The sequence below is a fragment of the Dermatophagoides pteronyssinus genome, unplaced genomic scaffold (genome assembly GCF_027571235.1).
Source record: "Dermatophagoides pteronyssinus isolate colony J.1.1.1.1 unplaced genomic scaffold, Derpt_VIB-CSIC_2022.12 sq0005, whole genome shotgun sequence".
NCBI lineage: Eukaryota > Metazoa > Arthropoda > Arachnida > Sarcoptiformes > Pyroglyphidae > Dermatophagoides > Dermatophagoides pteronyssinus.
The window spans coordinates 3,158,363-3,181,090 of record NW_027461529.1 but is presented as its reverse complement, the minus strand read 5'-3'; the positions used below and the strand labels follow the sequence as shown (position 1 = coordinate 3,181,090).

The following is a 22,728-nucleotide window of genomic DNA, read 5'->3' as shown; positions in this document are numbered from 1 at the left end:
GTGTTTGGTCATTTCTGCTAATTATTTCGAACAACATGAAAAAAAGATAAATTTGTCCGATATCCAGTTATCTCCATTATCCTTTATTTTTTCAATGGTATTTTTCCAATCGGATTTCTTTTTCCGAATTTCATCCGTAAAAGATGAATTTCACTTTTTTTCATCAATCCGTCGTGATAACGATCTTTTTCTCGCTTATAACCGGATAAATGATTCAGCAATTTTGAAATCCACAATCCAGATTTGGACACTTCACACAAGCAACGAGGAAAGAAACATACAGGAGAGATGCCCTTAGGACCATAACCATCGATCTATCTATCTAACCGCCGCCTAAATGTCAACCATTCTTTTTTAGTTATCATTTATAAATTGAAATGATAAATCAAATTGGTGACAATCACAAACGGGCATATCTGAGGAAGGGAAAGAAAATTTATTTAAGCCACAGTAACAACACATGCATATTAGGAAAATTTTTTTTGCTTTCAAGAAAATTTCATATTTTCAAACTAATCAAAATTCAAAAATTAAAAACACCGAATGAGTAAATGAACATAATGAAAGAGAGAACAGGCAAGATAAAGATAGATGGAGAAAGGATCATTTTTTCTTCTTTACTGATTTCGCTGTTCAAACAACCTGGTCTGATGGCTGGAAATAAATGTCGATCGAATCCAAAATGATTTGAAACATGATGATTACGATTGACGATTGATGATGATAATGATGATTTCCTTAATGATAACCAACACACTACCAGACTTTTTCTGAACACTAATTCAGATTCATTTTCACAACATAACACTAACACTTACCGTGTATACCGCCACCACTTGGAAGCCTTTTTGAATCACTCTCACCCTAAATCAAACAATGTAAATTTTATTTAGACGACCAAATTAAATTTTTTCAAATCAAAATCGATAACCGGCTTTTTTGTTTGACGTATATTTTGTGGAGAATCATCATCATCACTCACTTGACGATAAAGATAATTAAAATAATCATATTTTTAATAAATAATCTGTACACCTCAGGGCCAAATAGATGTTTTCTATTGTTTTCAGTTCTGTCTCATTCAAAAGAAAAAAAAATAAACACGTGTTATTGCGTGTCTTATTGGTTGATGTTTTTTTCAATTTTTGACATATGTCAGGAAGATATTATTTTATTAAATTGTCATATTTTTCTTTTATAATAACATTCAAATGATGATGACGATAATAATGATGATGACAAGCGATTGACCAGATGATGAAAAGAAAAAATGTATGGTTACTGTTTGATGCCAGCAGCCATATGATATATGCACATAATAATAATTGTCTGGTACAACTTTTTTGTTACACACAATCATTGAATTGAATTGATGATGATAATGATGAAAATGACTTTATATATAATGTATCATGGTGTAATAATTGAATGAATGAATATAGACAATTTAAGTATAATATATTTGCATAATGAGTATAATCTACTGTGATTGTTTGGCCATTAAGAAACATAGTGATTTATTGAAGAAAATTTCTTTCCTCCATTTCATTCATTTTTTTAATTTTGAAAAAAGTTAATTTCAATGTAATTTTTTCAATTTTCAATTTTCTTGGATCCTATTCGTATAATGCACAGTGTTTCTTTTTTTTTGGTGATGACGATAATCATTATTAATAATGCGATGGTCACCAGCAAAAAGTGAATATAATGTTGTTAAGGGGAAAATTGATTGGTCATATAATAGGATGATGATGGCCAATTCTATCCAAATGAATCGGTCATATTTAAAATAATGATGATGATTTGGAAATGTGTTAAACAACAATATAGTAGAAAAAAGATTTCAAATCGATACCAGGTTAATCGAAAATGATCTGATGAATTTGTTTCAACTCTGGCTTTCAGTCTTAAATGTGTGCTTAGACAGGACTTAATCTTTGTCGATTTAAGCCGATATTTTATGAATGAGAAATGATTGCTGCAAAATGATTGTATAATATAAATCACTTTGCATCTGATTGCTAATGCTGCTGCTGGCCAACAACAATTTTTTCCAACTAAAAAAGTTTCTTGAATTGGATTTAATAATTGAAATTGACCTGAACCTTTACGACAATGTCACATGACACCAAAAGAACAAAAGTATCTGGCCAATTGAGTTGGAAAATATTTTCACGAATTATCTATATAAACATTCAAATGACAGTGTTAGTTGGCTTGAGGTAAAGCAAAGAAAGAAAAATATTGCATTGAAAATGAGCTTGAAAATTCGCTTGCTTCAAGGCATCGATCCATGGTTGAATGTCCGGATATTTCCGAAATGTTGGCCACTGTCCGCACAATCATGTGAAATAAAAGAAAAAAGCCTGTCCAATATTTCAATATATCAATTTGGTCACTAATTTTTTGGCCCTAGTTTATTTATTTTTCTGTTGGGAAAATAGGCAATTGGCGTTGGCCAATACTAATGATTGCCTCGATGTCATTAGATACAAAAGCATGCATACTTGGGATATCCAAAGATATTTTCCATAAAAGTCAACAATAAAATCAGATTGATCAGATGATCAGATGTAAAACATTTTATCCGAAAGTTATAATGAGCAATCATCCTTGCTATTTGCTTCATTAAATATGATGAAAAATTAGTTTTTCCTCATTTTTTTCTAATATTCAATTCAATATTTTCATTTCTCTTCGTCTTCAATAAATAATTGTCGACAAATTGAATTTAATAATGTTTAAGAAAATGATCATCATTTAATCAATGATTTAATACTGACCGATGTTTTTTTGTTGAAAACATCTTTTCCTAAAAAACTAAACTATTTGGATGGATAAATAATGAACATTGATGTGATCGATTATTATCATCATCACCTGATAAATGATGATGATGATGATGATGATGAGCGACAATATCGATCTTTATGATTGCAATCATATTGGCCACATAACGCACACACACAACATACAACGTTTTTGCCAATCACGCATGAACTAATGTTGTCGATGATGATGATGATAATTATGGCATTTAAATTATAATTATAACTAATCCACACACACAAACACATATCGTCGTACCACACCGGCTCATCCATGCTGATCCTGATCCGCAAATGAAGCAAAATAAATTCGATTATTAGATCCTTATCCTTTTTCTTTAACAAATATCATCTTATCAGAAATGTTGAAAATATGAACGGATTTTTTCTCATCCGTAACAATCAATTTTTTCAGTTTGAAAAACATTTTGTACATTTTCGTGCATTTTTCCCCCTCGAAAACTCTTGTTGAAAACGAAAACGACGACGACGATGATGATGGAAATCCTCTAATTTCTTGATGTTGTTTAGCATTTAATCAGATTTGATCAATACCAGATGCATGAATTGATTTCATTTATTAGATGAATTTTTGATTCAAACGAAAAAAAAATAAATTCATTTATCGATTTCACATTTGAATTGTGTCATTTGGAAAGTTCTGTGTGAATCGGAAATGATTGTCAAAAGCTTATGACGATGATGATGGTGATAAGATGCAGGACTATCATCATCATCATCATCGATGGTCAATTGATGACCGATGATCAAATAAAGAATCCCTAGCGTGTCACCGGGAACAAAAAAAATCAATTCAAAGATGGTGAAATTGACAACAACAACAAAAACGGCAACATTTTTTCCCATATCAACCATTGATTATCATAGCATGTGATCGCGGTCACAATCAAAATAGTTCGAGGAAACAGAAAAAAATGGAATATAATCGAGAAAAACATTGGCCATCTCCAAAGCAATAATGATAATGATGATAAAAATGCAAATTTTTCTCATTTTTTGCACTGAACTTATCCAAATAAATAATAATTGTCTCCACAGTGCGAAAACTATTTGTGTTTTTCTGTCTTTTTGTGGTTTTGATCGATGGAGGCCAATTGATAAATGAAACATAATACTGTTGATATCATCATTTATAATAGATCTGTAAACAGATTGCCATATTCTTAATTGAAAAATTGAATGCCATTTTTTGTTTGTTTGATTGATTGATTGATTAACTGATCCAGATGACCAGTGACCAGTTTGCAAGTTTGTATAATCCTGTGGCAGTCAACGCTCCCTGTCCGGTAAGGATCCATTATAATTATGAGTAAAATTAATAATATCCAGTGTCATCACAATGGTCAGGAAAATTTTCGTTTCTGTTTTTTCTTAATAAAATCTTTCAAGCTTGAAATCGAAATTGAACAAACAGATTTGGTTCGTTTAATTTCTAATCATTATATGAATGAATGAATAAAAGAAAAACAAATTTTTCAAAATTGGCCAGTGTTTTTTGTTGTTTTTAGTTTTCGATAATCATCATCATTAATATATTTTAACGCTTAATATGAAATAATGTTTTACACAGGTGAAAAACAGGCTAAATGAAGATAATTTGTAACAATCATGTTTATATGTGACATTATTTATGGATTTTAACAAACAAAAAACGATTCAGGTGACACCGTTTTTTTCTATAGAAAACTGACAAAAAATAAAAACTGAACTTGATTTATCCCAAAATGTTTTAAACCAAAATTCATGGTTATTTATAGGTCGAATGTGATTTTTAGTTTTTTTGGTTTGAAAAAAATTATCAATTCAATTTCCATTTCCGTTTTTCAAATCGATTTTTTTCGAAAAGGAAAGCTTTTTCGTTCAACTTGCAATGCACACATAAGATGCGTGTTGTGTAAATTTTGATAAATATTTTAGTTTTACGCATTTTGTCAAATAATTTGTCTGATTTAATTGATTGAGAAGCAAAAGCAAAACTCAATGAACGACAACAATTATGAAAACCAATTGCCAAATGTGATTTTCACTCCAAACACAAACACAATGACATTCAATCGATCATTGTTTACGGCTGTGAAAACTGTAAATAAATGAACTAACCTAACTCGTGACAAACCAATCAACAGCCAAATTTAATTGATTGATGCTTGATCAACAACAAAAAAGTTTGGTTTGTCAACGATCAAAATTTTTGGGAAAAAACTGACCAATTCAGCATAATGTAATAATGTCAAAAATTTGATACAAGCCATTGATTTAGTTATTTTATTATCAATTGCAATTCAAGAATTTTTCATCAACATTTTTTCAACAGAAAACAATTGTCTAACAAAATTTAATAAACCAATGGATGAATGAATTAAGGATGTGATGAAATTGAAATTGACATTTTACCACAAACAACATTTCCGGCCATTTTTCTTTTATTTGAATCAAGAGAAACAACAATGTGTTTGCAATTTATAATCAAAAAAAGACAACATGGTTTTGTTGTTGTTGTTATGGTTGTACAATAATTAACTTTTATGGCAGTATTTGAAAAGTTTGTAATAATTTGATAATTACAATTTTGATATATTGAGATCGTCAAGATTCAAAGAATCGGTAGAATAAACACAATGATACTGAAATAAGTAGAAATGAAAACCAATATGGTATATTTTGGCCAATATTACGACCTAAAAGTACATCGCAAAAAAATTGATTCCATTTGAATGATGGTTCATTACGATAGGAATTAGCCAATAGAAATTGCTTAAGTTTTCGTGCTACACAATCACTTTGTCCATTGAATAAATTACCAAACGAATCAGGTAATGTTTCCATTCGAAAAACAGCAAATTTATTACCATTTTCGCTGTCTTGGTGGCTTAGTCTGCGAAAATAGATTCGACCGGAGACTATTTCCGAATTGATAAGCCATAACCATACAGTATAGAGAGGTATTGTGCTAAGAAAATCGATGAAAAAAAACAAAACTACAGGCATGTGGTGATTTGGTTTTTAAAAATTAGAAATACAGAATAGATAGACTACTAGACACTACTTACATTGCTTAATGGCTATAGTGATCAATCGAAATATCAACATTACAACATAATACATCAATACGGTCGGTAATAGAAATATAAATACAGTGAATAATATCGTTCCAATGAAAAGGTGAACATTCTCATATGAATATGAATCGATACGATCACGAAGTGGATTATATTTCTTGCCACGAAACAATCGCCACAATGATATTATTCCAGCCGATTGAAAATTATATACACGTGAGGTGTATCCATAAAAACAATAAATATGGATAGTGATCATATTGAACAGATCGCAAAGTAAACTTTGATATTAGCCAAATAAATAATTTTCATTAAAATAATTTTCAATCATTGAATCGAATCATTACCTGATTGTGAATGTAATGCCAAATATACCGAAATAAAAAGCAAAAATCATAATGGCAGGAAACAATGATTGAAATATTAGCATATAGTTTTGCCATAGATAAATGTGATAGAACATCACTTGTGATATGGCATCATTAAATGGTTGATTTAATTTAAGACCGGCTGGCATACTTTGCAACAATACCAACATATTGTTGATTTTGTTCACCAATAAACCGACATTTGTGTCGACTAATTGCATCAGATGTGATTGATTTGTGTATTTGAATATGAGCCATGTAGCCAATATGCCTAAAATATGATCAAAAATAATGGCAAACAATAGATTGCCCAACGATAATGACTGTTTGCTAGGCGATTGTTTCATTAGATTCCATATGTAACGAATTTGAAGCAAACGAAATTTAAGTTGTGCAATGAATAAGGATTTGTGAAATGTGATCATATCCATCAGATCAAACAGCCAGAATAAGTAGAGAATCAAATAAGGTGAGCGCAATGTTTTTTGTTCACAATTATCAAAACGTTCATCACAGATAGCCGATCGGTTTAATCGTTTGGCTTGAGCATAATGATAGATGAATGTAGTGGATAATTGACTTTCAATCATATAATCATTCAAACTATTCTCATATTTTATTTGCTTTTTATTTTCGTACACGATCGAAGTATCATATAGACTTCTCAATACAAAACTTAGGAATTCGATTCTATAAACGTGAAACATACAAATATGGTAAATGAAAATACATTCGAAACATGGCTTACCTGTTGCCCGGCCTATAAATATCGAACGATTGACAACGCATCAATCGATATGTATCATATAGAATGAAAGACACTTTGTCCCGATTCGTAAATGGCTTGCCCATTATTCGAATTGATTTAAGATCAAATGGCAATGATTCATGATTATCATTTTCATTATCATTATTGCTGTCAGTTTTATACAGTAAATTCAATTCCATATAAATCGAACAAAACGAAATTTTTTTACCATTCATGTGACCTGTATCCGAACAATCATGGTTCAGTAAGTTCATTCGTCCTAAACAGACTAGATTATCGATGACATCATTTGTTTTGATGGATTGTCTGTCCAATGATTTAGATTTTCTTGTAACAGCAGTAATGCTTACATTGAAACCATGGCCATCAATACTACGTTCATAGTGGCCAAATAATAGGCCATCCATTATATCATCATCATCATCATCATTACCGACCATATTAGTCAATCGATCGGGTATAAATATATTGATCCATTCTAATTGATCCATTATGAATAATGCCAACAATCACAATAACTCCAAATGATTTCCAAAATCATATGCAATCCCATCCATCTATTCTAAGTTTTGTTTATTTATTTTTATTTTTTTTTTTGTTTAGATTTTGTTTACAAAATCCGTCAATAGATAACGTTATATGCAATATTGATATTTACAGAACAGAAACTGGTATTTGCTATATAATTCCATATCGATTCTATTGGCTTTGGCAATCAGAATCGGATTGATTTTTTTTCCGGAGGTGGGCAGGTTTGCTTAATGTAAATATTTACACAATATTCACTTGTATTAGGTAAAATAAGTGTGCCAAATATGAATAATTGAGAGTTTTATTATCCGAATAATTTAGAGAAATTTATTATGATTTCTCTAAATTATGATCAAAATGAATGAATAACGAATTGAGCTGGCAATTTTCTTTTTCTCAACAAGAATTCAGGTTATATGTACTTATTGCAAAAAAAGTTGAGTTTGGGAAGAAAAATTTTTTGCCCTTGTTGTTATACTGTTTAACTGGCTAAATATACATGTATAATATACCTGTACAACAAAAAAATAACTGTCAACGTGTATGGCTCATTTAATTTTTCGTTGGATTTTTTTTGAAAAAATGACAACAACATACGTAATACGAAATTATAATGCCGTTGACAACAACCAATGATCATCATAGAGAGAAAAACAACATTAAAGCTGTGCATCGATGATCGTTGTCTTTTTTTCATCATCAGGGCAAATTTAGAATTTTGGAAATGAAATGAAATGCTTCCTTCTTCTTCTATCATCTTCATCAAAAAACAACAACAACAAAACAACAGCTCTTGGCCAATTCATTCTGGATGACAATCCGCTTTGATGATTTTTTCTCTTTTTTCTCTCAATCTCACTTTTCCACTTAATGATTCAAGGACTTGATTATCATCATTATCATCAATACAGCTTTCTACATTGTTAGCAAACAACAATATTCTCTTATATCATTCATTTACTCAATTTTTTCTTGGCTTACAACCGAGCAACTTCTTCAAAGATATTCGCAAAAGATCAGTCAGAATCAATTTCAAGAAATTTTTTTAAAAAATTCATTCAATTCAGATGTGTTTGTGTGTGTGTCGGAGATGATAAAAAGCACGAAAAATTATCATCAAATTAAATTATTCATCAAAATTGATGGTGTTAGTGGTGATTGACTTGACAAAACAATTTCCTGTGATGATCATCATCAATATTCGGGTGAGTACAACAAAACTCTGAACTGCCGAATATTCTTGTTGGAAGAATGATTTATCCTTTGCTGATTACTTTGTTGGGTGGCTACGGTTAATCGATCGATTGGTGGGTTTTGTTCTGTTGTTGTTGAATATGATTTGCAATTGAACAGTCTCTCTCTCTCTACACACAGTTGTAATGAGAAGAAAATAATGATTGTCATAGAGATCGGTATAGGTGTATAATGTGTCTTTGAAATTTTTTTCTAATTTTCTTCAAACCAGACTATAGACAATAAATCGACCTTAAGACAAAACTTGGTTTTTATGAATGTCTATTGTTTTCTTTTGTCTTGTCTATTTGAGTTTGAAAAAAAGAAAAATTCATTTGGTAATTTGAAAAAAAGATAGAAGAAATCCTATTCAATTGTTTTTTGTCTGATTGCGTGCATGCGGTTTGAATGGTGAATGTTTTTTTGAATTTGATTATCGATCAATAAATTTGAAGGAAAAATGATCAACAACGACAATTTTTCTTCTTTCGTCTTGCTATTGTTGCATATATAATTTTTTCTCGTAGCCATATAGTTTTTTGGTTAACAAACTAGAATGTTAGCTATTTGTAATGAAATAATGGTATGATAAGAATTTTTTGTTGATCATGTTAACCAGTCAGTGATGGGTCTATGTCAAACAGGTGGTGTTGTTGATACTAATGCTAATAACAGTAAAACAAATCCTGACTTGAACGTAACATCCGTTAATGCAAACAATAATATTAACAGTGATAATTTGATTGTTGCTAACGGTGTTGGCAATCACAGTATTTCCGGTAATAAACAACAATCCATACAAGAGCCAATCAGTGCAAAATTAGCTAACAATAATTCGTTATTAACATCATCATCATCATCAACAACATTCATTAATCAAACTTTGTTGAATGATGACAAACAAACAAATAATCAGGTTGAAAATAAAAAGCCAATTCAAGTAAACAATAATCGGCAAAGGAAAAGTTTTCTTTCCAAATATTCAACAGATTCTGATTCAACATTAAGTTATTCATTATCCACCTCATCATCAACATTTCACCGTCATTTTGATTTTGATCCAGATAAATCTAGTTTAATATCTGAACGTCATTTTTTGAACACCGGTGATAATAATCATCATCAACAACAAACATTACAACCTGAATCGGTGGTTGATGAAGATCAAATTTTAGTGAAATCCTTGTCCACGCAACCAAACAACAACCACGATAAAGATTTGATTGAACAAGAATTGGCCGATCAATTCGAACTGGAAGAAAGCTTTAATCACACAATTACACATCCAAATAGTGCATCGAAATCTTTGGAAAATCCATTAAAATCGACAGGTGAAACATTCGTACATCAACATTCAACATTATCGTCACTTATTTTGTCTACATCATCAATGGACAGTATGGACATATCATTAGATGCATTGCGTCTAATACGAGAATCGCTCAACTATCAAGTTGGTGATCATCATCTCTTTTTTGTTATGGGCGCTTCGGTATTATGATCTATTTGCTTTGATTTGATCTGTTGGTTTGATTGTTTGATTCATCTCATTCCATTATGTCTAGGGAGATTTAGCGAAAAAGAAAATATATCCCACTCTTTGGTAAATATAAACATATTATGTTAATATGGTGACTGTTTTATTTTGTTCTGCCATCATCGTAGGTCTATTTTTAGGGATGATCTGATTCCGGCCAAAACCGTATTTGTTGGCTATGCTCGATCTAATTTGACTGTGGAGGATATCGGGAAAAATATGCGACCCTATGTTCGAATTGAAAACGATGCTGATCAACAATTGTTTGAACAATTTCTCAAACAAAATCTTTACATCAAAGGTTCTTATGATGATGCGGCTGATTTCATCAAACTACAGGCATCGGTTCGTGAATTGGTCACTCCGGATGAGATATGCAATCACCTTTTCTATTTGGCATTGCCGCCTACAGTGTTCGGTACGGTTACTCAACACATTCACGATAACTGCATGTCTAGCACGTAAGTATGGTTAGTTTGTGGCAGTATTTGTTGCTAAGAATTTATTGTTTGAAGTGGTTGGAATCGTATTATCATTGAAAAACCATTTGGTCGAGATTATGATTCATCTGAAGCTTTATCCAAACATTTGTCCAGTTTGTTTGAGGAAAAACAAATCTATCGTATTGATCATTATTTGGGCAAAGAAATGGTACAAAATTTGATGGGCTTGCGATTTGCTAATCGTATTTTTGGTCCAATTTGGAATCATGAAAACATAGCCAGCGTTCAAGTTTCATTTAAGGAACCATTCGGTACAGCTGGCCGTGGTGGTTATTTTGATAATTTTGGCATTATTCGTGATGTAATGCAAAATCACTTGCTTCAGATTTTAACACTGGTCGCTATGGAAAAACCAGTATCAGCAAGTGCGGAAGATATACGTGATGAGAAAGTGAAAGTATTACGTTGCATGAAAACATTATCACTTGATGATGTAGTCTTAGGCCAATATATTGCCGATCCTAATGGCAAGACTGAAGATTCTCGGCAAAGTTACGTACAAGATCCAACAGTACCGAAAGATTCTTTGACGGCTACATTCTGTTTGGCAAAATGTATAATCAACAATGAACGTTGGGATGGTGTACCGTTCTTTTTGCGGTGTGGCAAAGCTCTTAACGAACGTAAAACTGAAGTTCGTATTCAATTTCGTGATGTTCCTGGTGACATATTTCAAGGCCAATGTCGTCGTAATGAATTGGTCATAAGAGTTCAACCGGGGGAAGCTGTTTACATTAAAATGATGACCAAAGAGCCTGGTATGACTTTTCGTCTGGAAGAGACTGAACTCGATCTAACCTATCGCAGTCGATACAAAGATGTTGTCTTACCGGACGCTTACGAACGACTTATATTGGATGTATTTTCTGGCTCGCAAATGCACTTCGTTCGTACCGATGAACTACGTGAAGCTTGGCGAATATTTACACCTTTGCTCAAAGAAATTGAAAGCAAAAAAGTGGTACCTTTGCCTTACATTTATGGATCACGTGGCCCTAAACAAGCCGATGATTTTTGTATTGCCAATGGTTTTCGATTCTATGGAACATATAGATGGGAAAAACCGGAAAAAGATAGACAACAACCTACTGATTGATCAGTGAACAATGTTATGTGCAATTTTGTTTGTTAAATCTTTTGTCCAAATAAACCGTTACTCACAAATAAATATTATGTTGTTTTAGTAATTTTTATTGTTTTTTTTAAGTAATAATAATATTTACAAATTAAAACAAATCTGACCAGCCTAAATTTTCACCCAGTTTTTCTAATCGCCCACAATCATTTTGTTGATCAACCATTGAGTAGGATGTACTTGGTTTCAGCATACAAATCAAACGATCCGTCCAATTTGATTGTTGTTGATAAGTGGCTAGTATCGATTGTAATCGTATCAATTTATCAAAATATTCTTGACAACCTTTTTGTATATCGGATGATTCGTATTTGTAAACACACCAGTAACCATAACGCGTTTGTGTTTGTTTGAACCATGGATTAATCAAATAGTAAGCAAAATAACCAAACATTGATGCCATTAGATTAATCACAGGATTTTTTTGTCGTAGTCGTTTTTGTAATAAATTTGCCGATTCATTGGCCAAAAATGGAAAAATGAATAATGAAAAACAATCGGCATAAAATCCGGCTGGCATTGCATTATTGTGTAATAAAGAAGTCAAAGCGAAACGCTTAGCTTCTGTCGATAGGATTAAACATTGTTTCAAATGTTCTATCATTGGTTTTCCATCATCTGAGTGATGGTCACACAAATGTGAATAATTAAGACCGAGTACTTTGCATACATAACTATCATCTATTTGGTCAACAGTATTGTATTGGAAATAGAATGGCAGCAAAATGCATGCACCAGAATGAGTTTGAAATGTGCCCAATGTAATTGGCTCAATTTGCTTGGATAAATAAAATGATGCCGGTATTATCTGTTTCAATGCTTCATTTAGTTGACTTGTTTGAATTGTATCGGAGATAAATTCTTCTAGTTCGATCGGTAGCTTGTTTCTGAACAAAAAAATAATAATAATATCCGAATCAATGGGAAAATATTGACTGTTACATACTTATCATCAGAAATCCATCTGGATATTTTTTCACTGAACATTGTGTGAATTGAAAGCCAACCGATACAAACACCGGAGAATAACATTGGATAAAAATGTTTCGAATTATCATTGGACGCACTATTATTTCGTGATCTGTAACCACAACGTCGTATTTGCCGGCCATAATTCTGGATATTTTTCACCGAATACAATGACCAAATTCTGTGTCCAATTACCCATTGGTTACAATTACCAAAATATGGTCTCATTTTAATTTATATCAATCAAAATGATCAACTTCGATCGTATAACAGCTGAAATATCTATACAAGTAAGCCAAGTTCACACAAAAAAAGTCGTACAATCACGTATAAAATCAAAACATTCGAATTTAATTTCAAGTTTTTGATGGATGAAAATCATTTGAATGAAAAAGAATGACAATTAGCAATGATAAATTGATAATATGAATCAAAATAATTGATAATAAAATACAATCATCAAAATAAAAACTATCGAAATGATGGCAATCAAAGGTTTTATGTTTTGAATTATGCAATTAATTTTCTGATTCAAAGCAAACGATTTATGACAAACTAATGAAATTGATTTTTCTGTTGAAATTTGCTCGTCTTGAGGCTCGGATTGGGATTTGTTCGAAAATTTGGCACGAAGTCGAGGTGATACAGGTGAATTTGCTACCGTTTTATTATGATGACCATTTTGTTGAATACTTTCAACATTATCATCGTTAATGGAATGATTGAATGAAAGTGATTTACGTTGCCAGCGAATATGTTGCTCAAGAAAGGCCATATCCTGTGCATATTTCCAATCATTAAAATGGTCTCCTTTATAATAGTAACGAAATTGAGCTCTTAATGATTTCCATTTTTCCATACAATCATCAGCTAGTTTTGGCAATGAATTTGTTTATTTGTTTTGTCAATAAATTAGTCATATTTATACATACCTGGCTGCTGAAGGGCGAAAGAAATTTCTTGCCAAGCTAATCGTCGACTTTCATTATCTTTGTTAAGACTTACATCGTATAGCACTGGTCGTGCTTTCACTAATTCAATCAAATTTTTCATATTATCCATCTTTTTTATCGATTTCTTTTTTTGGAGGGAAACTTTTAGTTAACAAGGTAAATTCTTCTCGATCTGGTGTTTATGTGGCGAACTAAACTTTTTTCCAACCGAAAAAAATACCTACATCATATAAAATGGGCGGTAATGGCCCATTCTGACCAGCATTCAAATCAAAGCTTGTTTATACGCTGACCACTATCGTTATATCTTTTTATGTTCATTCACCTAACCAAGTCAATAAGAATTCAATTAATGATTCTTATTCATTTGAATATTGGCTAATTGGCTCCTGAGGTAAACGCATGCGTTTTTCATTCATTCATTCTCATGTGAGTTTTTCATTAGGCTGTTGCATCTTTCTTTTTTTCGTTTTGAATCGGGACCAATTCATTCTTCATTAGTTTTACGCCAATCTACCAGTCATTATTTATTTAGTTTAGTTTAAGTTTGTTTTCATCAAACCAAGAATCGAATTGTATCAAATTAACTTAATCAAATTATTTTGTTCCATTTCGAAATCGATATACTCAATTTTAACTATGAAAACACGATAAATGCCAACAACAACAAAAATTCCATTCTTCAATCAGGTATGTTATTAGATTGTCCATCCATACAAAAATTGTATCAATATCCAGAAATCCAAAAAAGCCCATAATATCGAAGCACAAATATTTTGATTTAGTTGTTGTTGAGAGGTATGCTGTACATTTTTTTTGTTTTTTTTCAAAATTCTTGCCGACGCCCAAGCCAAGAATTCAGATTGGTCTTATCCAGAAATTTTAGATTTTTTAAATTAAAAACATCAACAACAGGCATCTATTGTTGATTTTTTCATTTTTGGCATCGTTGCTATAATAATAATAATAAAGAAGGGAATATATTATATATGATGATTACAATCGAAAGATTAACGGTTGAGTCATCATCATTTTGTCATTGTTATGATCCAATCATTTGTTGCCAAGTTGCTTTGTCACCAAGTGGTTTTGTTTTTGTTTATGTTTAGTTTCATATGACATAAACACACATTTTAATATTTCAATTCAGAAAAATAATTCAAGGTCAAGAATTTCACATTCTGGTCCCATAAAGCAACAGGCCCAATAATATTGAAATTTTTCAAATGTAGCCATATAGCCACATATTGGCTACACACTAACAAAATACCACTACCTACCTACATTTATTATTTGAAAAATCATCCACATGCAGAATTGTGAATCGTGTGCGATGCATGAAATGCATGACAACCATTAGGCAATATTGTGGACGATATTTTTGTTGAAAAAGCTGACCATGTTTTTTTCTCTGGTTGCAATGAGCAACCAAGCAAGCAAACAGACTGTTGCTAACTATTACGGCAACCTACTCAACAAAACAACCAACCAAACCAGCAACCAACAAACTGAATGGATATGATGATAATGATGAGCTGCGTATTTATATTAAACCATTGCCATTAAAAATTATACACAAAGAAAGTATCAGTGGCGCTACCTTGTTGTTGCAGCTGGCGTCATCGTGCTCGATTTTTTTGCGATATATATATTTTAAGGATTTTCTTCTCATCCTGATGATCGCTCAGGGTTTGGTCATTTGATTTATTGTTGAGCAAGAATTATCGATTCCAAATCATGATCATAATAATGATGTAATGACAGTGTTGGAATGATAAATATCTGATAATAATATTTTTATAATATCCTTATATGACAGTGTTTAAAGTTAGATGTGAATGTCTATCTTATTATCTTGCAATAACCAAACAAAAACCAAAGTGATGTCCATCGCCGCCACCTAAATGGATGCGTGACTGAGCGACCAAAAAAAATTAATCTCAAACCAAAACAAACGTCATCATCATCAACATCATCATCATCCTAACTATCACCACTAACAACAAAATTAACATTTGAATTGATCTGTGATTTGTCATCGTTTCTCAATCAATTACCACCTTCTTCAATGACCATGTCCATCTAATAATAGTGGTCTTTTTTGATTTTTAAATTAGCTTGTTTTATTTTTATTTTTTTCAATTTTTTGTTTGTTTTAAATTCTGCCAAAAAAATTATTTATCAATTGTGGAGAGGAATCAATCATTATTGGAAAGAATAGTGAAAAGGTCAAGATGGCCGATGATCAAATGATTAAGATAGCAGAAGATAATAGGGATAAAAGGGTGACTAGGCTAGAAGAATGTCTTCTTGATCCAAAATCCGATCTCAACATCGATGGCCTCCTGGTAAGTTGTTGGTGTGAAAATAAATAATGAATTTCTGTTTGATTGTTGTTGACAGGATTGTGTTCAAGCATTGGTCATTGATTGTAATCATCCTGCATTGCGACGGATCAAAAATATTGATCTGTTTCTGCAAAAATATGAAAAATACAATGATTTGATTTCAAATTCGCGCATGAAACCCGATGATTTCAATGTGATCAAAGTGATTGGTTCGGGTGCTTTTGGCGAAGTGAAACTTGTCCGCCACAAATATACGAAAAAAGTGTTCGCCATGAAAGTACTATCCAAATTCGAAATGATCAAACGTTCGGACACATATTTTTGGGAGGAAAAGTTCATCATGGCACATGCCGATTCTGATTGGATTGTCAAACTACATTACGCCTTTCAAACCCACACACATCTCTATATGGTGATGGACTATATGCCAGGTGGTGATCTTGTCAGTCTTATGTCTGAGTATGATATACCGGAAAAATGGGCCAAATTTTATTGTGCCGAAGTGATTCTCGCATTGGACACCATTCATTCGATGGGTTTTGTTCACCGTGATGTCAAACCCGATAACATGTTGCTAGATCGGCGAGGTCATTTAAAATTAGCTGATTTCGGTACCTGTATGCGTATGGACGACAATGGTCTTGTCCATTCGGAAACGGCTGTCGGTACACCTGATTACATTTCACCCGAAGTGCTAAGATCACAAAGCGGCAAAGAATGCTATGGTCGTGAATGTGATTATTGGTCGGTGGGTGTCTTTCTTTACGAAATGCTTATCGGTGATACTCCTTTTTTTGCTGAATCATTGGTCGGAACGTACGGCAAAATAATGGATCACAAAAATCATCTTCATTTTCCTGATGATGTAGAAATATCTGTGGAAGCTCGTAGTCTTATCTGTGCCTTTCTCACCGATCGTCTGAATCGGTTGGGTCGCAACGGAATGCCCGAAGTGAAGAACCATCCATTTTTTCAAAACGAACAGTGGACATTCGACAATATTCATCAATGTATAGCACCTGTCATTCCTGAACTTTGCGGTGATGATGATACAAGTAATTTCAATTCTAACCGTATCGACATACGCAAAGATAATGAACATTTTCCCGAACCACGAGCTTTCGCCGGCAATCACATCCCGTTCATTGGGTTCACATATTCTGGTGATAATGCTCTTCTCTCTCGCAAACGGCGCCATTCACAATCGGTTGATGGCGAATCCGACATGATGGTCGGTCGAATGGCCGAATTAAGTGATCAAGATAAACGTTCGCTGGTTATTGATTCGAGTGTCGAATTGGACCACAAATTTCGGCTCACCATGCACGAGAAAGATAGACAAATAGATTCTTTACAGAACGATAAAGCCTACTTGGAAAAACATCTCAATTCGTTACGTCAAAATCTAATCAAAGTACGTGCCACACTCGATCAAGAAACGGAAAATCGGCAAGCTGCTGAAAAATCCATGATTGAATTGCGTAAAAAATATGATTCGGAACGAACACAACGAATACAGACGCAGAATGCTTTGAATGAAATGAATTCAAGTATGGAGAAAAAATTGACAATGCTAAGCGAAATGTTGCAAAAAGAGAAAGAAAATTTTGCCCGCGAATCGATCAAAATGAACGATCTACAGCATACGATCCGTAATCAAGAACTTGTCATTGGTGAAATGAAAAATAAAATTGCCATGTTCGAAAAAATATCCGACAGCAAAGAAAAGGATGTTTCAGCAACACGTGAAGAGCTTAACGTTGCCACCAATCTGCTTAACAATTATAAGGCCAAAGTCAAACAATTGGAATGTAAGTGTTGAATATTTATCATCGCTTTGTTGTCTGATGATTAATTTTATCTCTGTTTAGCGCAAATAATCATCTTGACCAACGAACTACATGAACTTCGACCCATTACCAATAAGGTAAATCGACCGATGGCTATTGTTACGCCTGATCAGAATGACAATAATATTGTCACCACCAATGCAAATGATGACCGCAATACTGAAGTTCTCATTCACTCGGACCAATTTCAGGATGTTTCCGGTATGTTATGAATAGCATTGATTTTGTTGCTCTTATTCTTTTTTCAAATCAATATTATAGCTTTGAAGTCGATGCTTGAAGGAGAAATTCATAAACGCCAACAATTAGAAACGATGGTGAAGGAAAAAGAACAAGAAATCGATGGTCTAAAAGTTGATAGACAACAGCTACAGCAACAGGTTCAAAATATGGAAAATGATCGTTCGTTTGGCAGTGATAATGTCGACAATGAAATAAAACAATATCTTTCCGATAGCTATAGCCTGTCGGATGTGAAAATTTTGGCGCAAAAATTTGCTTTTTCTGAAAGTGAAAATCAATTAATTAAATCACAACTGGAAGAAGCAAAGAAAGCATACCAAAAATTAACAATGTAAGTTTTATTTATTATTGATGGATTTGTTTTTCTTATCTATTTTTCCGTTGAATCAGTGATTACAATGATATGAAAATTCGTTTGGACACTGAGCATTGTTTTTCAGAGATTTACAAAAATCAATTGAATGAAATTAGCGAAGAATTGAATGAAAAGACTTCGGAATTAAATGTGCTTACAAGAGAAAAGACCGATATTGTTCAGGAGAACGAATACCTCAAAAATCAACTCAAACATGATACCAATTACAGGGAAAGATTGACCATATTGGAGAATGACAAATCTCATCTGGAAAGTGAACGGGAAGAACTGCTTAAACAATTGGCCAATCTGAAAAAAGATTCGAATACCACTATCGAAACACTTAGATGCAATGAACGAGAATTTGGTGATTATATTCAGGAACTAAAAAAGAAAAACAAAGAATTCGAAGCCAAATTAAACGATTTAAATAATAATGCAGAGGCTGTTGCTTCTGTTCAACAGGAAAATCAAATACTGGCCAAACAATTACAACAGGAAAAATTGCTCAAAGAACAGGCTGTTAACAAATTGGCCGAGATTATGAACAGGCGTGATATGAAAATGACCGACAAAAAAGCTAAGAGTTCGATTGCGATGGAATTGAAGAAAAAGGAAAAAGAATGTCGCAAACTAGAACAGGAACTCAATTCAGAAAGAAATTCTTGTAGTCTCAAGATTTCAAAACATCAGAAGGAATTGAACGATATTCAGGCAATTTTGCAAGAAGAAACTCAACAGAAACTTCGACTGCAAATGGAAGTGGCAGCCAAAGATGCCGAACTAGAACAATTACGTAGCAAAAACACTCGATTATCAGAGGAAAATTTGTCCACAACATCGTCATTGTCATCGGTAGTCGCTTCATATCAGCAATCACAATCGATTCCTAATACCGTCGAAGAAGTAGACGAATCAAGATTAGAAGGTTGGCTTTCAATACCCAATAAACAGAACATTCGTCGACATGGTTGGCGTAAACAATATGTTGTAGTATCGAGTCGAAAAATTATATTCTACAATAACGAAAACGATAAAGCTAAATCGGATCCAACACTTATATTGGATCTTTGGTATGCCTACACTATTTCCACAAATTGACAAACTAATAAAAATTATTTTCTTATCTTTTTTTTGAAGTAAATTGTTTCATGCTCGTTCCGTATCTCAAGGTGATGTGATCCGTGCTGATGCTAAGGATATTCCTCGCATATTCCAGGTTAGTCCAATATATTGATTATTGATTAAGCCATGCACCCAATATAAATTAATATAATTATTCATTTTAGCTTTTATACGCCTGTGAGGGAGAAAGTCGTAAACCGGGCGGTGATAATTCATCACATTTGGATAATCATTATCATCACGGTAAAGATGTAAGTAAATTGTTGTGGCATATTAGAGTTGTATTGAGACATATATTTTTTCGCCTTAATGATAGTCAACTACTATTGAACATAAAGGTCATGAATTTATACCCATTACATTTCATATGCCAACTTCTTGTGAAGTTTGTTTGAAACCAATGTGGCACATGTTAAAACCACCACCGGCACTTGGTTGTAAAGGTTAGTAGTTGATGATTGTAGTAGTAGTTTATTCACTAATTGATGGTGATCTAGGTTGCCGGATGAAAATACACAAAGAACATGTGGACAACAAACACGAAAACAGTGTAACACCGTGTCGAGTGTATCTGAAAAATTCTGCCAAAGAATTGTTATTGTTAGCATCTAGCAGTGATGAACAGCAAAAATGGATCCATTTTCTATGCAAACGAATCAAACAATGTGGTTACGCTGCATCTAATCATTCATCACATCAAAGGCATCAGAGTAGTCTCAGTTTTCAAAGTAATTATTCATCGGATTCGATGGCCAGCGTTAAATCAACACCTGACAAAAGTCATCTGAATCAAAGTCGTAGTTTTACTTCCAGCCATGATCTTCACAATCAAGAACAACAGTCTATTCATGACAAAAATAGTCAACATGTTCATAGCCATCATGATTCCTCTACCACTGACATTCATCAAGCTTCTCAATTTTCATCATCATCATCATCATCAGTAACGAATCGATCGGCCAGTTCAAATAATAGATGGTCATCATCAGTTTCTAATCGATCTACACATCATTCAAATTCATCAACATCATTAACTAAATCGGCTACATTACCGCCTCTTAATGGATCAAATAGTCAACAACAACAACCAGCGCAACAACAGATGATTATGATGATGGAACAACAACAAAGGTCCGAATCTGATTTAACTAATGTCAGTTCTACTAGTAGTTCAAGCTCAATCAATTCAATGAATAATAATAATATCAATGGACAGTGATGTTTCATAACCCAAATCCACAAACCAAATTTGATTATTTGTTGTACTTATTGCATATTGACCCTATTATATTTCCACCCAACAACCAAAAAACAAAAACAAAACAAAAAACAGAAAGGTTTTATATTTTATTATATTATTTTATTCTTTTTATCATATGAATTGTGTATGTGTGTTTGTGTGCAAATAAAAAAAGCCAAAAAATATCAAAAATGAACTGAATTTGTTGTTATGATTGTATTTTATATGTTAATAACAAGTTATGAGTACGCACGCTTTTCTTCAAAGTCAAACTTGAAGGGACAATTTTTAAGCCAAAAAACTATGATAATTAGTCATCAACCTAACCTCACTCAACTATGAATCATAGTCATAGTCATAGTCATCAACCTAACCTCACTCAACTATGAATCATAGTCATAGTCATAGTCATCAACCTAACCTCACTCAACTATGAATCATAGTCATAGTCATAGTCATCAACCTAACCTCACTCAACTATAGATCATAGTCATAGTCATTAACCTAACCTCACTCAACTATAGATCATAGTCACAAATGATAGTGAAATTTTAGACAAATAGAGGGCAACATGTAATTCAAATTTTTTTAATTCAATGAAATTTAGCTGTTTTTTTCTTGATAAAAATATAAGACCATTCGACTATATTTAGTTTGTAAGTGATGATATGGATGTTCAAACTTAAAGCGATCGTTATCTTAAACACTGGGAACAAATATTTACCATAGAATTAAAAGTAGAGAATATTTGTAAAGAAACAAGTTCAAGTCGTTATTGAATGAATTGATCCACTCACGACAAGCTCATTATTATTCGTTGTCACGAATCGAATATAATAAACATTATAATCGAACGTTAGACGTATATAAATACACACCAAATAAAGACAATTGACATGACAAACAAACTATCGTTTTACTACGACAAATGACGATCCAATCTCCGATTCATTTTCTGTATCCGATCTGATGAGAAATGACTTTGACAACAAACAAAAACAAAAAAACGAAACGAAACGAAACGTGATTCTTTATAAACATTATATGAAAATGAAAATCGATACAATTTGCATCCTATCGTCGATTATTCGGGTCATTTTTTTTTGTTGAATTTGGAATTTGTCTAATTTAATTAATACCCTGAACTGTTTTTTTTGCTGGTGATGGATTAGTTGTCATTGAACAATGGTGGACAATGTTGTTGAAAGAAAGAAACTTGGCTTAGTCATTCATGCAAAATCAAATCTGACACCATCATCATCATCATCTTCTTTTCATTGAATAAACTAACTTAACTTAATATTAACAATGCGAAAAAAGGGAAAAAAGGAATGAATGGAATTATTATTGGAAAAACAAAAAAAGAGAAAAGAAATTGCATCGCATCATTCATTTTGAAAGGCAAAAAATGCATAAAGTCATTCATTATGATCATCATCATACCAGGACAACCAAATCCAAGAAAAAAATTACTATCATTTCAGTTTCTTTTTTGTTTCGGCTGTTGCTCGGATTCCATTGCTCAATTCTTATATTCATTCATAATGGTGTATTGATTGGTAACGTGGTATAATAATAATAATAATAATAATAATAATAATAATCACACAATGAATTTCATACACAAATGCCGATGCTATATACGAAAGCCCAGACTAGAT

At 32.5% G+C, this 22,728-nt stretch overlaps 5 protein-coding genes across 8 annotated transcripts; 2 read left to right on the top strand and 3 right to left on the bottom strand.

The window, feature by feature from the left end:
* The first annotated feature begins 4,060 nt into the window (after positions 1-4,060).
* Positions 4,061-12,036, top strand: LOC113797088 (glucose-6-phosphate 1-dehydrogenase-like). Of its 2 annotated transcripts, none has more exons than XM_075820005.1 (5): positions 4,061-4,135; positions 9,726-10,301; positions 10,375-10,412; positions 10,475-10,807; positions 10,862-12,036. In XM_075820005.1, exons 1-5 carry the CDS (start codon positions 4,076-4,078, stop codon positions 11,943-11,945), a joined length of 2,091 nt encoding a protein of 696 aa, XP_075676120.1. In that variant the 5' UTR covers positions 4,061-4,075; the 3' UTR covers positions 11,946-12,036. The 2 variants fall into 2 exon arrangements, with proteins under 2 accessions (XP_075676120.1, XP_075676119.1); XM_075820004.1 differs by lacking the exon at positions 4,061-4,135 and adding an exon at positions 8,128-8,781.
* On the bottom strand, positions 5,087-7,652 carry PIG-Q (phosphatidylinositol glycan anchor biosynthesis class Q). Of its 3 annotated transcripts, XM_075820006.1 has the most exons (5): positions 7,254-7,368; positions 7,025-7,192; positions 6,256-6,966; positions 5,900-6,189; positions 5,087-5,827 (listed from the first exon to the last, which is right to left on the bottom strand). In XM_075820006.1, the coding sequence occupies exons 2-5, from the start codon at positions 7,126-7,128 to the stop codon at positions 5,436-5,438; spliced, it is 1,497 nt and encodes a 498-aa protein (XP_075676121.1). In that variant the 5' UTR covers positions 7,129-7,192; positions 7,254-7,368; the 3' UTR covers positions 5,087-5,435. The 3 variants fall into 3 exon arrangements, with proteins under 3 accessions (XP_075676121.1, XP_027203208.2, XP_027203209.2); XM_027347407.2 differs by having other exon boundaries at positions 7,025-7,651; XM_027347408.2 differs by having other exon boundaries at positions 5,606-5,799; positions 7,025-7,652.
* On the bottom strand, positions 12,020-13,254 carry LOC113797091 (uncharacterized). Its single transcript, XM_027347412.2, has 2 exons — positions 12,931-13,254; positions 12,020-12,871 (listed from the first exon to the last, which is right to left on the bottom strand). Exons 1-2 carry the CDS (start codon positions 13,179-13,181, stop codon positions 12,076-12,078), a joined length of 1,047 nt encoding a protein of 348 aa, XP_027203213.2. The 5' UTR covers positions 13,182-13,254; the 3' UTR covers positions 12,020-12,075.
* A 29-nt stretch (positions 13,255-13,283) lies between these two features.
* On the bottom strand, positions 13,284-14,481 carry LOC113797090 (uncharacterized). The gene is made up of 2 exons (XM_027347411.2): positions 13,886-14,481; positions 13,284-13,823 (listed from the first exon to the last, which is right to left on the bottom strand). Exons 1-2 carry the CDS (start codon positions 14,013-14,015, stop codon positions 13,384-13,386), a joined length of 570 nt encoding a protein of 189 aa, XP_027203212.1. The 5' UTR covers positions 14,016-14,481; the 3' UTR covers positions 13,284-13,383.
* Positions 14,482-14,577: 96 nt separating this feature from the next.
* Positions 14,578-21,263, top strand: Rok (Rho associated coiled-coil containing protein kinase). The gene is made up of 10 exons (XM_027347406.2): positions 14,578-14,596; positions 15,726-16,254; positions 16,310-18,065; positions 18,126-18,305; positions 18,366-18,678; positions 18,738-19,775; positions 19,843-19,921; positions 19,992-20,078; positions 20,144-20,270; positions 20,325-21,263. The coding sequence occupies exons 2-10, from the start codon at positions 16,141-16,143 to the stop codon at positions 21,044-21,046; spliced, it is 4,416 nt and encodes a 1,471-aa protein (XP_027203207.2). The 5' UTR covers positions 14,578-14,596; positions 15,726-16,140; the 3' UTR covers positions 21,047-21,263.
* Positions 21,264-22,728: the final 1,465 nt, after the last annotated feature.

What these genes read in the sequence shown, in the direction of transcription:
- PIG-Q (XM_027347407.2), bottom strand. Translation starts at nt 7,536, where the DNA reads ATGGATCAATTAGAATGGATCAATATATTTATACCCGATCGATTGACT. An exon ending in ATTTATAGGCCGGGCAACAG is followed by an intron (nt 6,967 to 7,024) that starts GTAAGCCATGTT and finishes TCACGTTTATAG; the next exon opens with AATCGAATTCCTAAGTTTTG. An exon ending in CACTATAGCCATTAAGCAAT is followed by an intron (nt 5,828 to 5,899) that starts GTAAGTAGTGTC and finishes ACATGCCTGTAG; the next exon opens with TTTTGTTTTTTTTCATCGAT.
- LOC113797088 (XM_075820004.1), top strand. Translation starts at nt 8,719, where the DNA reads ATGGTGTTAGTGGTGATTGACTTGACAAAACAATTTCCTGTGATGATC. An exon ending in TTTTTGTTATGGGCGCTTCG is followed by an intron (nt 10,302 to 10,374) that starts GTATTATGATCT and finishes CATTATGTCTAG; the next exon opens with GGAGATTTAGCGAAAAAGAA. An exon ending in GATAACTGCATGTCTAGCAC is followed by an intron (nt 10,808 to 10,861) that starts GTAAGTATGGTT and finishes TATTGTTTGAAG; the next exon opens with TGGTTGGAATCGTATTATCA.
- LOC113797091 (XM_027347412.2), bottom strand. Translation starts at nt 13,181, where the DNA reads ATGAGACCATATTTTGGTAATTGTAACCAATGGGTAATTGGACACAGA. An exon ending in AGATGGATTTCTGATGATAA is followed by an intron (nt 12,872 to 12,930) that starts GTATGTAACAGT and finishes TTTTTTGTTCAG; the next exon opens with AAACAAGCTACCGATCGAAC.
- LOC113797090 (XM_027347411.2), bottom strand. Translation starts at nt 14,015, where the DNA reads ATGGATAATATGAAAAATTTGATTGAATTAGTGAAAGCACGACCAGTG. An exon ending in TTTCGCCCTTCAGCAGCCAG is followed by an intron (nt 13,824 to 13,885) that starts GTATGTATAAAT and finishes TGCCAAAACTAG; the next exon opens with CTGATGATTGTATGGAAAAA.
- Rok (XM_027347406.2), top strand. Translation starts at nt 16,141, where the DNA reads ATGGCCGATGATCAAATGATTAAGATAGCAGAAGATAATAGGGATAAA. An exon ending in CAAAGTCAAACAATTGGAAT is followed by an intron (nt 18,066 to 18,125) that starts GTAAGTGTTGAA and finishes ATCTCTGTTTAG; the next exon opens with CGCAAATAATCATCTTGACC. An exon ending in ACACTTATATTGGATCTTTG is followed by an intron (nt 19,776 to 19,842) that starts GTATGCCTACAC and finishes TTTTTTTTGAAG; the next exon opens with TAAATTGTTTCATGCTCGTT.